The following is a 16,654-nucleotide window of genomic DNA, read 5'->3' on the forward strand; positions in this document are numbered from 1 at the left end:
GATCTCACACATAGTTCTTTATTTTATATTTGCTGGCTTTGTTTTGCAGTAAAGCTTTAGTGCCTTCTCACTGCTAGAGCTGGTTAGCTAAAACACATCACTAACCAGCAACAAAACCTCATTTATTGTAGTGGTCAGGTTAAGAAGCTGGAGCGGAACAATTAGCAACAATATCCACAGCTCTCTTCTATTTCTTTCAGAAAGTACATCTGAGCCTGATTCACGAAGTACATACACTCTGCAGAATTACTTGAACAATGACTATAACTACAGAACATACGATTTGCAATGGATTTCAGGTAATTAATTTCTACATAGATCATGAACATCAAGAAAATGTTCTACCTTGATTACACACATATCTTAATGCTGAGATAAATATCTTTTTTGCAGGATACAGTAATTACTTTTTTAAATCATGCCATTATAGGAAAAGTCATACCTCAAAGAGTTGGGATTTCTTTTATGCCTTTCTCTTTTGTTTGCATGTCTGGCAAGCTGTATTCTACTGCTAGAAGAGCATACGTACTTCTATGCTGTTTTGTAAAAGCACGTTTATCCTCTGAAGTGTGTCAGCTTCCTGTGCATCAGGCTATCGGGGAACAGGAGGATATAGGACACTTTTCCTGTTGAGTATGCGTAGTGCCCCAAGGGAAAGACATGCCGGAAGGCGGAGGCTGTGAGCCCCAAGACTGCATTTTGTGAATGTTCTTTTGCTGTAAGCATCCTGTCATTACAGAAGTGGGAAACACAACATTGATCAGATTTGTAAATTTCCTACTTAAAAATGTGAGGCGGGGGGGAAGTAACTGTTGCCTTTACTTATTGTGTATTAGTAACTCTCTTCTTCTAGGAAATCAGTATCTTCACAAAACAGCTGATGGAGACATCCTACGTGTCAACGCTAACAATGGAACCTCCTCAGTAGTCTTGGCAAAGACAATATTAGTATGTTGACTTATATATATGCAAACTTTGGGAAAGGTATTGAATTTAATATCTTGTTCAGTGTGTTTCTCTGGGATCAGTGCTTATTGTGTTCCCTTTCTGCACTTTGTTCACAGGATCAGTACAAGGCAACCACAGCTATATTGTCTCCTGACCAAAGGTTTGCACTTCTGCAGTACAAGTATACAAAGGTACAAATGCAGTTGTTTTGGTTTTTCTTCTCTGAGGGTGAAACTGGGAAATAAGGGTCTGTGAACAGCTGAAAGACTAAGATAATATGACACAGATGCAGGAAGATGGATGAATGAGATGGATGTCTGCAGGGGAACAGTGAAGTTGAACAGGCAGGAGGAGGAGAAGAGAGACTGATAAAGTCTGTGAGCTTGGCAGAAGAAATAGGACCACCTGAGAAATGCTGGATAAAAAGTGGATGGAAAAATATCACAAAGAGAGTGGGGAAGGATTGTTCCTCTGGGAAGACAAGCTAGAAGAGTAGATAGGCATGACTGTCTAAGGAGTTTTGTGGGTAAGGAGAAGTGATGAGTAGGCACACTTGTATACATACACTTGTACATACATAGTATGCATGTGATTGTTATGTTGTGGTGTTAAGATACAGGAATATAAGCCAAATAAAAGAAAAGCAGCATGAGTTTACAAGAGAAGACTGTCCTCTTGTACTTGGAGTGGACTTGGGTGTCCTAGTTCCCTACTGTCAGCAAACACATGGAAAACTTCCAGCATAATGCCTCACCCTGGCTTCATGCTAAACCATCCAGCAGAGGTCAACCTACATTTATGCCAGGTGACATGAAAACCTGGCTCTTTGTGCCAGTTGAGGAGTCAGAGAAACATAACAAAGTCAGTAATTTGCCCTACCATGTGTGCATGAAGAAGCCAGTAACTTTGGTTTTGGTTGTTGGTATTTGGTTTTTTTCCTTTTCCTAGAGAGCTGTGTTTTGTTTGTAAAAAGCTGAGTGTTGACTTGTGCGGTGTCCCAATACTTGAGCCTAGTGTCACTGAGCTCTGTCATGTGTCTCGCACTGTGCCAGCCATGCATGCAGCCATCTTTTTTTTTTTTTAGTTCTAGTTTCCTTGCTAGGTGCTACTAAGCTACTTACCCTTTAGCTCTTTAAGTTGTTCAGAATTACTTGACTTTCCATTGCATCATTGGTAGCCACAGAATTCCTTATATTTTTCCAGCCATCCTGGACATCCCCTCTACATATGGTTTATTACTCTATAGTATTCTATTTGTTGCAGTCATGAGTGAATTTTATTTCAATGCAGGAGCAAGATCTTTTAACCTTTATATAATAGTGTGGTAGAGAGTTATGTTATTATTAATCTTTATTGCGAGAAAACAGTCAGAAAATGATTCATAAGGATGTAGACACTTCTTATGTAATAGCCATCTGGTTGTGTAGCACTAAGTTGTTGTTTTAGATCTTCATGCACACCATCATAGAAGGTAGCATTATTGTAACACGTCAGCACCGTGGGCTGAATCAAACCTCTTCGGCCTCACATAGTGGGCACATTCAAATGTGACTGCATTATCATCAGCAGCTTTCTCTCTGTAAGAGCCCACAGTGTGATGCAAACTTCAAGAGGGAGGTTTCTGAGAGAAAGGGTTTATTTCTGTGATAATATAAATGGGAATAGGTCACCCTGAAAGTAAAGGAACTGCTACAGAAATATTGCAGGGATTTCTGAGGACTACTAAACAGTAAGATGCCAAGTTAAATGATACAGCATGGAAAATGAGACAGAAAACATCAAGTGTGCCAGTGAGGCAGAAGGAGGAGGATTAACTGTGCATAGCTATGATAGCCTGCCATGTAGCTACAAGACTTTCAGAGAATCTGCAGCATCTCTGGACTCTGTATCTTTGTACCTAGTCAGTGGCCTTTGTTGTAGTATTTAAGTGATGACCCCAGAGTGGTGGAAGTTCTTCAGTCTTTTCTTCAACCATGCAGAGATTTGTTACCTGTGTATGTTCATTGTGTTGTTTCTGTCCTAAGCAAAAGTTTGAGGAGGGTTTCAGAGGTAATTCAAGCTAAGAGACATGAATCCTGGTGAAATTTATTTTCTTCATACTAAAATAATTCTTTTACAGTTGTGGAGACATTCCTATACAGCTTCATATTACATCTATGATTTCAATAGCAGGTCAGTAATTTTTGTGACTACAAGGTGTAGTTTTAACATTATTTTGCAGTTAAATAATATTTCACTGATTTCTCTTAGCTGCATTTTGTTTGTGTTTTTTTTTCCAGCTCTATCTTAGATACCAAACTACTACATAACGATACACAATATATATCCTGGTCACCTGTTGGTCACAAACTGGTTAGTAAATACAAGTGAAACTTCAACAGTCAATTTTGTACATAGGACATGGAAGCTCACATGGTCTGTACACTTGAGATTTGGGGACTTTCCCACTTCTAGATAAAGTAGCTCAAATAGTTTTCAAATTGACTGCTGCTGCTGGAAAGACTCCAAAATCTCTCTCCTTGTTTTGTTTTGTTTTGTTCTTCAGTGAAAATGCATTCCTGAAAGCAGTAGTGGTCCCAGTAGTTACAAAATGAACAAATACTCCGGAACTTCATAGTTTTTACAGTTGCAGACAGTAGCTCATCCCTTTCAAAAGCAACAGGATTAGAATTGTTAACTTGCTCATCACTGTGATTTTTATCTCCTAATTACACTGTAACCAGTGGAAGTTTTATTTAATGGATGGGGATCAGAGATCAAAATCGCTCTTGTACTCCTTCTCACTGCCCTTTTCTTCCTTCTCTCCAATCCTAAGCCACTGTTTGCAAGGCTTGTGCATTCCCTACGGTGAGTGCTGAATCTGATTAAAGAGCTATCCCTGGAAAATGTGGTGTTTGTTTATTCTTTCTGCATTTCATGTAAGGATTGTAAAGCCCAATAACAGAAGCAAAGAATCTTGAAAAGAGCTCTGGAATAAAACTGTTCAGTTTCTGGACAGGAAAAAGTAGGGGTGATTAAAGAGACAGTAGATGTCAAAATCCAGAGGAGTTCTGAGCATCACTGAAGAAATGCACCATCTTTGCAGATCTACTGCTGAGACTCCCATCAGTATTTTACCACAGTACTGACAGTTTTCTTTGAAAGACAAATCAGTGAAAAACAACTCCTAATGAAGGAAAATAAGCTTGTATCTCAGCAGAAAATGAATAGCAAGATTTTCAAAACTTGATAATCGTGTAATTTATCATAGTGGATTGGTCTTTTGCCTGAACTTAGTAATTCAAGTTTGTTAAGTATCAGTGATGCTTGGTGAAATGGCAACTTTCAAAGATAGTTCTTTCCATTTGATAGAAAAGTAAATTTCCCAGTAGATGAGGCAAAGGAAGTAGGTTTTGCTCTAACAGTAATTGCAATCACAATGATGTTTGGCAGGCATATGTTTGGAATAATAATGTTTATATGAAAGCTTCACCAACATCAGAACCTGTGCAAATCACTGAAAATGGAGAAGAAAATAAAATCTTCAATGGAATACCAGATTGGGTTTATGAAGGTAACTGCCAAGCATATTTTACTTTGCAATATGATGTAATTTTTTTTTTTTAAGCTGTAATTATTTTTTTAATATCTGTTATTTAATTTTTTATCATGAAAAGTCATCTAAGTCTATATTTTAACAGAAGCATGCATCCTTGCTTGAGTTTAATACCTGGGTAGTGTGAGGATCTAAGAACGGAAATGTGTTCACCTAATTTGTAGTGCCTGACTGGAAATCATTGTGTGTGAATTATAAGTATTGAGATGATGTATCATTTCAGAACTCCAAGGAACAGTCAGCACTTTGGCATCTGAACTTGAACTGAAAAAAAGAAATATTAAAAACTAATGAGAACAGTACCTAGGATGGAGGAGCCAACTTACCAATTGTAACTTAATGCATTTGCATGTCTTTCAGAGGAAATGTTTGGCACCCATTCTGCTCTGTGGTGGTCTCCAAATGGCAGTTTTGTGGCATATGCAACATTTAATGATACAGAAGTTCCTGTTATAGAGTATTCATTTTATTCTGAGGACACCTTGCAGTATCCAAAGACCATTAAAATCCCGTATCCCAAGGTCTGTGTTATTTATTAAACATGGTTGTTCTGCAGTTTCATTAAGAGAGTAATCTCATTTAATCAGTTCCTGCTAATGAAAATATTGTCTGTCTCTCCTCAACAGCTTGCTGTGATTACTCTTTCTGAAGTCAACAGCATCTGGCAATGTTAAAGTATTTTATTATTTCCAGGAGAAAGAAAGGGGGGAAAAAAACAAAAGCCCAAAACCCAGTTTAAGCTATTATTCTTGCATCAGAAAATTTTGAGGTGGCAAGTAGGTATTGAGATATAAAAGCTCTTGGGAAATTTAAGTTAATACAAATGCGGATTGTGTTAGAGGTGTGCATGGTATTCATAATGGAATCTCTTCATCTAGTGTAGCATTTTTAGTTGTTGGGTGCTTCCTATGTTGGGGTGAAGGGGAGGAATCTCATAATCTTTGCCTACATCGAAAGCTTGCTGAGCTTGAGCTGTCACAATGAAGCATTTACTGCAGGCAGCTCCTTCTTCTTCCTCTCCACGTGACTTTGTTCCCACTGCTTGTGGCACAGTTGCCACTGGGCTATACAGCATGAGTCAGAGTCCAATCTACTTCAAACAGGCTCTTTCAGATACTCCACAAGTGGAAAGATTCTTGTATAATGCAGATTTTACCTGTGTGAAGTTATTTGACATTACATAGGATTTTGATTTAGCAGAGTGGTGCAGCAATGCACATAAGACTCAATAGAAGTACAAATTACACTTGGAGTACAACTACTATACTGCTGAATCACAGTGCAAATGTGGTTCTCATTGCTAGTCTCCATAGCATTCTTACCATCACAGTGCTGGGCATCCCCATTGCTGGGAAGGAATAAATGGGTTGAAACCATCTCATGTCAATCACTTTCTTCAGTTCTTTGTTCATCATTTGGGTTTTATATTCTGTGTTGAGTTGAGGCACCTGTATTTTCCCCCACATTGGTCTGTTCAGCTCAGAAAGATATTTTCAGTTCTTTGATTAACTGGAGCAGAACAGCTGATACAGCCAAGTGATCGCTCAACTGATAGTTGTTTATCTGGTGTAAAAGCTACTCTCTGGTCCTCTTTATGCCAAGTTCAGTTTTCTCTGCAGCACTTGTGGTCATAGCTTGCACTTCCCAGAGCTTCAGGAGCACATGACCTTTGCCTGTTCCCTTGGAGGTCTCCCCCAGATGGGTCACTGATGCTCTGCCCTGAGTGTGGCTCTGGTGAAGAAACATAGGTGTGCAATGAACTGACAATTTATATTGCATCTTTTATAAGAAAGCTATTTTGTTCGGAGTATTACTGACTTCTGGAGATGGGTCAGCTACAGCTGCCTAACAGTTATGAAGAGGACTTGGCTAGCTGTCTACTAGAGAAGTCTTTATGGGCACAGTTATATTGCCATCAGTAGCACTACATCAAAAATAATGGGGTTTATGTGCTGAAGTCACAACTTTGATTGTGATACAGGCAGCTATTACATGATTACTTAATGTAAGGTATCAGTTCCCATGAAGAAGCACTTTTCTGTTGGTTAGCAGTAGACTGGGTAAATTTTTAGGTACCATGTGTTGCATGTGGGACAAGATATGGTCAAATACTGCTGTGTTTACTGCAAGCCCTGTGTAGTTAAAAATTATTACAAATGTAGCAGTATTTCTTACCTAGAAACACATAACTAAGACTTCCATATAAAATAAAATTAATAAAACCAAATCCAAAACAAAGTAAACTTTATTTATCAATCTTAAGAACTGCAGTTAAGAGCTTGGCTTTTGACATATTTGAAATAGACTAATTCTACCTGACTCTGGTAATTTCTACGTCTATAATTTCAAACACTTATTTCACTAAGAATATTCTCTTCAAAAGTACAATGAAAAATGTTATTTTTAGGCAGGAGCTACAAATCCAACTGTGCAGTTGTTTATTGTGGATACTAGATTGTCTTCTAACTTCAGCTCTACTGAGATTTTTCCACCTGAAGAAATAATATCAGGGTAAGAAATTATGGTTACATGCTTGCTTGTTTCTGTTGGCAGGAGAGGAGGAGCTTTTGTGTGTGACCACCCTGTGTTCAGTGTATATGGCAATATTCCCCAGTCATGTAGCTCTGGTAGCAACAAGATCTACCAGAGAAAATCTGCACAGAGATTATCCTCCTAGTGATTATATATAGATGGCATATTCCATGTATGTTATATTCAGAATGTGACAAGTTCTTGGCTCATCACATTCAGTGGAGTCTAACTATGGTGAAGTCATTTCACAGTACAACTTTAATATGAACAAGTTTTGGTATAATCAAATTATATGTATTCCAGTTCACAGGGGGAAGGGGGAAGAGAACAAAAAGCCACAACAAAACCTAATCAGAACATTAATGGTAACTGAAGATTTGATTTCATTGGAAAGAGACTCCTTGTTAAGGCAAGATATTATGGATCATGGTTGTCTTCATATTTATACTTTAAATGTTTCTTTTATTTGAAAACATGGTAAAAACCATCACCCTTTACAGTAAATGGAAAATTACACTTCTCAAAATGCCACTTGAAATGCACAACATGATATACATGTATTTTTTGAAGAGCAGCTAAATTGATGAAAAATGCATGCACACAGAATTTTGTATCCCAGATGCTGGAGGTTGGTTTTTTCTTCATAACGGTACTGTGGAGATTTTTTAGAGGTTTGCACATACAAATGTGATGGGTATGGAAGCACGGATTATACTGATAAACTTCAGAAAAAAACAAGAGGTCTGTTAGCTAGTGCATAAGAGCAGCTTTTGTACATGATAGCCAAAAAGCTAAAACTGGAATATCAGTGGTATCCCGTTTCAGTCCTCACCACAGTGTAAATAACATTTCTGTGTGAACTGAGGTAGGCGAGGGTTTTCAGTCTATCTTCCGTTCTCCTTGCTCTACACTAACACTGCCATAGCTAGAATTTGTATAGCTGTTGTGTGCTGGTTTTCTCCATGGTTTTACGTGCTTGGAATTAAAAGCCCTGTATATTTTGGTCAGTTCTGGTTAATATCTGTGCTGTCTTAAGAGTTGCATTTTACCATTGCTGTATGTGACCTGGGGGAAAATAACCACTATCTGCCTTCCAGCCTTGTACCCGTCTGCCCTGAGGTACATGAAGTTGATCCGTTTTTACTTGAATGTAAACTGTGTAACAACTGGGATTAATACAAAGATAAGTCAGGCAAGTCTTGACTGATGAGTGGAGTGCAAGGATTGAAATTCACGCTTTCTCCCAACAGCCAAGAGATCCATCCTGCAAATGCTGGGGTGGCCAGAACAAGACTCAGGATTTTGCAAGAGCAAAAGTACATGAGTAGGAAAAGGCAGATGATAATGATGTGCAGTGTTGCTGTAGGTTGGTTTTGCTCCTTGAAGCACAAAGTAATGAATATTTGCACAGTATGTATATTTATACTTCCTTGGAGCTAAATTCTGAGTAAAATCAAATATGAATTGGTGGCATACCTCACCCCACCCACCTGGGTAGGCATTTTGAGGGGCTGTGTCCCTGCAAATGGTTGCCTATTGCAGCACTATCTGGAGCTTGTTGCACAGGGGGGCACAACACCTTTCTGTTTCAGAGGAAAAGTTTTATTATTTGGCAAGGAAACCTGCCAAAACCTGGAATGGCATTGCTTTGCCACATAAGATGGTAGATGAAACCTGGCACTTTTTGCATGAATGATCAGCACGAAATTCATGCAGTATTTAAAGACCACGTTGAACATCGTGGATACAGGCAGTTCCTGTTGGCTAACAGGAAGATGAAAGCAATGGATGTTTCTCAACTGAAATAATCTGTCCTAAAAATAAGTTGCCTTCAAATTAGGGAACTCCAGACAGTGATCACAGGAATATTCCTTCTTAGCAGCGAATGAGGAAGGGCAGTGCGAAACTACTGTATTCTATATTTGAGTTAATTGCAGCTTAGCTAACATTTCATGGATTGCTGAAAACTTGAAGGTGCATTCTTAGTCTCTATAATAACTTTAAAATATTATAATAACAGCATAATAAATAAAAACATTTTGGGGTTTTCCTTGTACTGTTCAGTTTGATGGATGATGTCTCCATAATTGTTAACTTCCCTTACTTTAGAGGAACAAAAAATGAGAGGCTAATTCCCCTTTTACAAAATAAAGGAACCAACTATTTCAGTTACATAAACAATGGCAGTTTCTCTATTATTTTTTTCGACACAAGATCCTGCAAAGTGCTTTTATTATATTATTGGCCTAAGAGAGGGAGAGTAACAGTTAAATGACCTACCAACTTCTAGTCAAATATGAATGTAAAATATGTCTTTTTCAATTGTGATTTCTAGACTGCAATATAGAATCAATCTGAAAGTAGTTGGTGACCACTAAGCATATGTTTTTGGTCCATCCACTTTAATTGTAGCAGTTTCTTTCTCATTTTTCTTTCTTTTCCCTTCCTTTCCTCTCACCCCTCCCGCAATGATCATACAGATACTCGCTTTCATCACAAAACTTCCCACACATTTTTTGTTAACTAACTTTGGGGAAAAGGGAACATGAACTTGGAACTAAGTCAAATGTGCAAATTCCAGTTAAAAATGTATACTTGCCTTGGAGGGGAGGTTTGTTTTATTTTAGTTCCTAAAGCTTCTAGGAGATAGGAGAGATCTAAAATAAGAAAAGACAAGTGCATCTAACAGGTCATAATGGTAAACAAAGCTACTAAAATTTATGTGGTGCTTTACTTTAATACAAAGGAATATGAATATTTTTTTTCCAGATACTCCTGTTTTTCATGTAAACTAGTTGATGTCCTAAAGATGAAAGTAAAATATTGAAACAGTAGTGTCTGTTCTTGATATGATCTCTACATTCTAACTAATGGAAATAAGTACTAAATTGAACAAAGAGATGTCTCACTGGGAGTGCTTACAAGCAACCAACTTCATGCAGCTAAGAATAAAATTCCAAGATCCTAAGACCCCTATAACTTACTATTCAGAAGAATTTCCTCTAAATGTCTACAGTACAAGATTTATGAATCATCTGGAATAGCTGTTTCTTTATGTATTAGAGGGTAGTTATAATTTAATTGCAGTCTCTCTGGAAGTGAGTATGTACAAATCGTCTAATTCTTTATTGTATGAATGAAGATAACCAAGACATCTACTAGTTGCAAAAACAACTGACAAAAAATGGCTTAATTAAGTTTGCTTCATTGTTTATTGTTGAAGTCTAGATTGAAATGAAGATAGCCAGATGAGTCTCATTCAGTGAAATGCTGAATGCTATTGTATAGTATGCTATTACAGAGAGGATTTTAAGTATCTAATGCTATTGCTGTTTTCAGAGATCATTACTTGAGTGTTGTCACATGGGTGACAGATGACAGGATCTGTCTGCAGTGGCTCAGAAGGATTCAGAACTTTTCAGTCCTCACAGTTTGTGATTTTGAAAATGCTACTGGAAAGTGGTCATGTCCACAGGTAAGAAAAAAAGAGATGGGAGAGGCACAATGCTTGACAGATGAAACTAGAAAGGGATAGAATATGCCTGTATATTTATCTCTCTAGAAAAATAGCCTGATGCAAAATAAACATAACTGTTGAAAAAATACTTGTGTTTTTTTTTCTTTCTTAGGAGAAACAATTTACAGAACAAAGTACAACTGGCTGGATTGGCAGAGTGAGTGTTCAATTTCTAAAACAGCTACATGCTATGCAGGTCTGATTATTACGAAAATGTCACTGGTTGCATTGCCTCTTGTGTGCAGGTCTCATCCATTCACTTGTTGCATTTTACATGGGTAGGGAAAAAACATTCAAATGGAGCTGCTGTGCCACATTGCTCCTGGCTTTGAGCTTTTGTGTGGGTTTGGGGTTCTGAACTCTCAGGCTGGGCTGACAGCGCAGCACGGGCTGGAGCTGTAACTGCATCCTCCGTAACCCATCCATCATGTTCGGCTTGCCAAAAAGCAGTGTACTCCTTCCAGGCTCCTTTTAATTCTGACCTGCTTCTTCAGTAGTGTTAGGTAAGGGTGTGCAGAAGCCAGGATTCAGAATTCCCTTTGTTCTGGGGGAGTTGACAGCCATGCTGGCTTGGCTGTGCTCCAGTCTTCCTGCCATCTCCGGAATAATCGAGGGGATAAAATGTATTAAGAAGTAGATCCTGTAACCTTTGAGTTGTATTGGAGGAAAGGCATAGAGGACAAGAGTAATTTTTAGTGCTTCAGCTTGCAATAAACCATTCCCGGTTCAACTTGAGGGGTTTTATTGATTTATTTTCCTCCTCCCCACCCCCAATCCATTGGAGAGAAGTGGAGGCAAGATGTGTGTAGCTGACCAGATTAAAATTTTCGTATGCTTCTGCCAAACCAGTCGCCACTGTCTGGATAAAGCTTTCCAAGCTGCCTCTCAGTCCTTTGGTACATGGTGTAGAGTAGGCACCTAATGAACTACACAGAAGATCTGGGGGAAGTGAAGCAGGGATGCAAAAGTTCAGACTTGGAGGGAGAAATGAGTTTCAGAGTTTTTGATGAGAACACAGAGTACACTTTCCACTCCCGCATTTTCCACACACTGATTATGCTTTAGTCACTAATTCACTTTTGAAGTCAAAAATGAAAGTTTAAAGAAATGCAAAGAGGGAGGCAACAGCAGGGATGAAATCATCCGCAGTATGAAGATGAGAGATCAGCCCACCTGCTGTCAAATTTGATATGGAAAGGAAGGCCTTAACGCTGACACATTTTGCTTCTCTGCAGCAAAGGCTTCACAATTAGACAATGTGATGATCAAGCTGCAGACTTTGTAAACAGTTGTGCAAAATGAGAGGGCAAAATGCAAGTCTGTGCCATTAAACTAGGTTGTTGGTTTTTTTGTTTCTTTTAAAGAGACAACCCACATCCTAGGAGCTGTTGGAAGAAAAAGATAATCTCTCTGAAGGATTCTTGGATTTGAGAAGGGAGTAGAAAGTAGGGAGGGTTGAAGAAGGGATAGAAAAGATATATACAATTCACATAAGGTTATGTGCCAACTTGAGTAAATTATGTATGTGTGTAAAATAGACATGAAGTTCTCTGTATATCTATAGTATTTTTGGTTGTGTTTTTTTTTTTTTTTTGTTGGTTGGTTTGTTTTTTAATAGAGATGAAATTATGCTTAACCTAAGAATGCTTACAACAGCCTGTGTTACTGCATAAGGCTCCCAGGTCATGAGCTGAGTTAGAGCTTGCCAGTTGAGTTGAAGGCAAGTCACACTTTGAAAAAGCAAGTTGTGATACGGCAGAAGCTAGCAAAATATTTGCCAGGTTGTTCTTTTGTACAAATACTGCTAGGGAAGAAGGAGTGATTGTCTGAAGCACTTGGGCTTGGAAGACTAAAGTTCTGTTATTGCTCACTGAGTGACATTGGGAAAGTCACTTCATCTTTCGGTTTCACTTTCCATTTAAAAAAAAATGGGTATAGCATCTCACAGGTAATTGCATTGTTTTGGACATACATCATGGAGACAATTCTGTTTCATTTGGCTCTATTTCTTTCCTCTGTTTTTCTTTCTACCATGTGGAGCACATGCAAATGACAGTAAAGAAAAGGAATCCATTTATTTCCATTACTCCCAATTGATAAATAGATAGTTCCCTCATGAAAATAAAATTCTAGTTTGAGTTCTTTGGTGGTTTTTAATCATCTACTTAATAGTAAAATTTCCCCTTGGAAAGCAGCATGTTTTCTGGACATTAGGAAATATTTTTTCATGGAAAGAGTGGTCAGGTACTGGCCTGTTTAGAGATACCACACCTAAATTTATCGTTTTGGTTTTGGAGTTTTGTTGTTTGGTTTAATAGACATCTCTTATGTTCAAGTTCCAGCCATCTGTCCCTCTCTTTGCACCTGACAATGCTACCTACTACAAAGTGTTCAGCAATAGTGAAGGTTACAAGCACATCCATTACATAAATGGCTCACAGGTAAGCAATAAGGTGTACGACAGTCACTGCTGACTTGAGTTTCTTCTAGTGATTGACGAGCTTCACATTTTGCTTTTAACTTTGCCCTTCACCCTCCCTCTCCAGGCTCCAATTCCTATTACTGCAGGAAGATGGGAAGTAATCAGCATAGCAGCTGTAACCAGTAGCTTTTTGTAAGTATTGTAATTACACTATTGATTCTAACAAGGGTCTATGTAAGCAAAGAGGAGGAACAGGGAGAAGGTGTCATTTAACTCATTAAAAATCTTTTGTAAACATGTAAGATAAACCTTTAACTACTGTAATGTAACCAATATGTTTTGCTTTTGTAGATACTACATTAGTAATGAAAAGGATGGAAAGCCAGGAGGAAGAAATCTTTATAAGTAAGATTATTTTTTCCTGCAGTATTAATGAAAAAGTAACTTTTAAGAAAAAGCATCATAGAATAAAAGATTAGCATGCTCACAGTCTGATGTGGTATCCAATATAAGCTACTGAATGAAAATCAGTGTAAGAATATAAACTTTAAAAATAACTAATTTTTTTTCTGTATACTTCATTAATAAAGGGCAAGCAACAAACCCCCAAAGGAGACCTGTCAGGCTTTCTGAGATTATAATTGATGCTATGACATGATTCCAATATTAATTGAACTCTCTTTTCTCTTAATTTTTAAAGCATTACTCCCGAGTTTTAGCACATTTCATTTGGTCATCTTATTTTAAAAGCACACATTTGTGTAGCATAGCTTAGGTAAAGTCTTTCATCTCTGAGATGAATCTCATCTATTTTGCAGAGTGCTCTTGGAAAGCAGTCCAAATTCTATTAAATGTGTTAGCTGTGATCTGAATCAAGAAAGATGCCAATATTATTCTGTGTCCTTCAGCAAAGACGCACAGTATTATCAGCTAGACTGTCATGGTGAGTATATCCGGAATTAATTGACATAAGCATGACTCACTGATTTGTTGGGTGGGAAAGTTCATTTCGTCAAGATCTTGATACGCGCTGCATAACAACACCATGTGTTGATATTGTTGGATAAATGCATTGGCAGCAGAAAAACATATTCCCTCCTAGGCTCTAAAGCACCTTGACAAAAATTACAAAGATAAAATTTGAGACTGTAAGCCATCAGTGGACCCAAGAGAGCTGCAAAATACTCCTGTCCACTGTGCATCTCCTCCAGTGCTACATGGGAAGCTCTGTCTGTAGAAGGCACTTGGAAGCTCTGGGAGCCATAGGCTGGGTAAAGTGGACTGGTGTATATGTGAGAATATAGATAGAATGGGAAAATTAATAGTACTGTTAAAAAAAATCCTGAGACTGAAACATTTATCATGAGTTAAGCGAGGGTACAGCAGTCTGTCTCTGATCTGTAAGTGCTTGTGCTAGATAGTAAAAAGGATAAATGAATCAAGGGGTGAGGAAAAAATAAAACCACCTATAAAATTTTCCTTAAATTGGTATATATGTTGATTTTTAAGATGCCAAAATTTTACTTGATCTATGAGCTAGAAGGACAGCAGAGAGGGAATTTTCTGGCAGGTTGTAAAAACAGTTATTTGAAGAAGACTGTTGTGGTCTCCATGACAAGGCTTACTGATTTCCAAACCAGGATCCACAACCAATGGGCAAGCTTTGCTAATGAATTCTTAGTTACCTCACAGTCACATGGTTCATCTGTGAGACAGTCTGAATATTTAACAAGGTCTTGTGGCTTGAGTTTGAGCCCTATTAAATAAATTCCAGCTTGTGCAGACTAGGGGGAAATGACTTCTGACTTTTTATGACTAGTCACCCACTTCCAATTACTTTACAAAGGCCACGTTTTGAGACAGCATGCAAACATGAAGGTTTTGTGCTCTTTTAACAGGTCCTGGCCTGCCCATGTCTACTCTGCACAGAAGCAGTGATGATCAAGGTACAGAACTGTCTTAAAATATACTTTGTGTTGGTAGAAAAGTGCACTGTAAGTTTAATTTTGTTCTCATTGCTTAATATAATAATTACAGTGTCAGTTATAAAGGCTAGATTTTATTTCAGATAATTAGTATAGTTAACTAGAGGAATAGCGTGGCATACATTTATTCATAGTGTATTTAATGTTTTACATTGTGCTAGAAAACAGTGAGTAATGTATGACTTATTTACAGGATAATTGTTCAGCTTTTCTGAAATTGCATTTAGATGAAAAACAGGGAAACCAGTTTTTTGGTTACTAAAGTACTGAAGGAAAACTATATCGTAAACATTGAATCAGAGAGGGAAAACAAAAACTGCAGTAAACTAAGACTGCAATGTAGGTTGCCATCATCTCAGACTGAATTTTTAAAGTTGTTCATAATTAAGAGCAGTGCATTTGAAATTAGTGTGTTTAATCTTTGACTCTTGCTAACTCTGTTATTCAGTCCTCAGGTACTTGGAAAATAATACTGAACTGGAAAACGCATTGAAAGAGATTCAGATGCCTTCAAAAATAATTGACTTCATTAGTGTAGCTGGATACAGTAAGTTCAAAGATACATTTTACCATTCTCTCCCTCTTTCACCAAGTGCTGCAAGGTTGTCTTCTGAAAAGTATGACAGAAAAAGTGATTATAGTAGGGCTATTGAAATGATTCTGCACATTATATGTATGGTTATTTGGACATTCAAACATTATGTGTGGTGGTTTTTTTCCTAAAAACCATGAAATTATCTAAAATATTATTTTTTTTCTTAGTGTGATACCTTGATATTTTCATCATGAAGTGGCTTAACTCCATTTTTTCCCTAGATAATTACCTGAAAAAAAGAAGTCCCTTTAAATAAATAAATAAGAGGAACAGGAGTAGGGCAAAAAGCTTGTAAACATTATTGAATTCAAATAAAATCCTAAATTCTATTAAATCTTAATCTACAGATGCAAGTCCCTTTGGATTGTGCTAGGGAGTTGGGACGGTGGAGAAGTTTTTATTACAAAAACAGAATCTAAGTGGAAAAAATTGCAAAATTATTTAGGCTAGTTTTCAAGAAGTTTGTCCTATTTTGTGTAGGGGAATATTTGTGCTGAACAGTCACATTCTTGAAAGCATGTTCACCCTCCAGGACTATGTAAACCTCTGAATACAGACGGGAACAAAATGCTAGAAAATGAATGACTAATGCCTTGCCTAGTGGCGCTTCTCTGAATTTGTGTGTCTGTGTACAGAAGCTTGCTTGGTGTGCTCCTAGGCTGAGGAACATCAGGAAAACTGTCAGTGGGAGGCCTGGTACCTGTCTAACTGTTCTTGCTCCAGCCTTTTATACTACCTTTTCATGCCAAACTTCCTCTTGATAAAATGAAGTATCAAGGGTATTCTTAATGGAATTAGATTTTACAGACAGTATCGAGTGCTGTCAGACATTGTTAACTGTTCTTTTTGATGCCTTCCTCTTTCTGCTGTTACTTTATTTATGTAATAACTCTTGTTATCCGTGTTTTTTCTGTCTTTTATTTCTGACACAATTTTACTAGGGCTAAAGATGAAAACTTCCAGGCAAGATGGAGGTTTAAAGATGTTCTTCGGGCTGTCAGTTGTATCTTCATCTTTTTATTCCTCTTTTGTTCTTACTACTCCATCTCTTCAGGGTAAA

At 37.7% G+C, this 16,654-nt stretch overlaps 1 protein-coding gene across 1 annotated transcript in view; it reads left to right on the forward strand.

Annotated features, from left to right (window-relative positions):
- DPP4 (dipeptidyl peptidase 4) overlaps nt 1-16,654 on the forward strand; it is a 42,455-nt gene that overhangs the window by 10,402 nt on the left and 15,399 nt on the right. Inside the window, exons 3-18 of the mRNA XM_068138765.1 lie at nt 201-299; nt 854-948; nt 1,065-1,139; nt 3,068-3,120; nt 3,228-3,300; nt 4,381-4,501; nt 4,904-5,064; nt 6,951-7,054; nt 10,415-10,550; nt 10,705-10,749; nt 12,929-13,033; nt 13,139-13,206; nt 13,366-13,419; nt 13,833-13,957; nt 14,913-14,960; nt 15,448-15,546. Of these exons, the coding sequence (XP_067994866.1) occupies nt 201-299; nt 854-948; nt 1,065-1,139; nt 3,068-3,120; nt 3,228-3,300; nt 4,381-4,501; nt 4,904-5,064; nt 6,951-7,054; nt 10,415-10,550; nt 10,705-10,749; nt 12,929-13,033; nt 13,139-13,206; nt 13,366-13,419; nt 13,833-13,957; nt 14,913-14,960; nt 15,448-15,546 (1,461 nt within the window). The remainder of the gene's footprint in view (nt 1-200; nt 300-853; nt 949-1,064; nt 1,140-3,067; nt 3,121-3,227; nt 3,301-4,380; nt 4,502-4,903; nt 5,065-6,950; nt 7,055-10,414; nt 10,551-10,704; nt 10,750-12,928; nt 13,034-13,138; nt 13,207-13,365; nt 13,420-13,832; nt 13,958-14,912; nt 14,961-15,447; nt 15,547-16,654) is intronic.

Source organism: Melanerpes formicivorus, unplaced genomic scaffold, assembly GCF_026170545.1.
Source record: "Melanerpes formicivorus ecotype bairdi unplaced genomic scaffold, bMelFor1.0.p_v2 SCAF_5, whole genome shotgun sequence".
NCBI classification, from domain to species: Eukaryota; Metazoa; Chordata; class Aves; order Piciformes; family Picidae; genus Melanerpes; species Melanerpes formicivorus.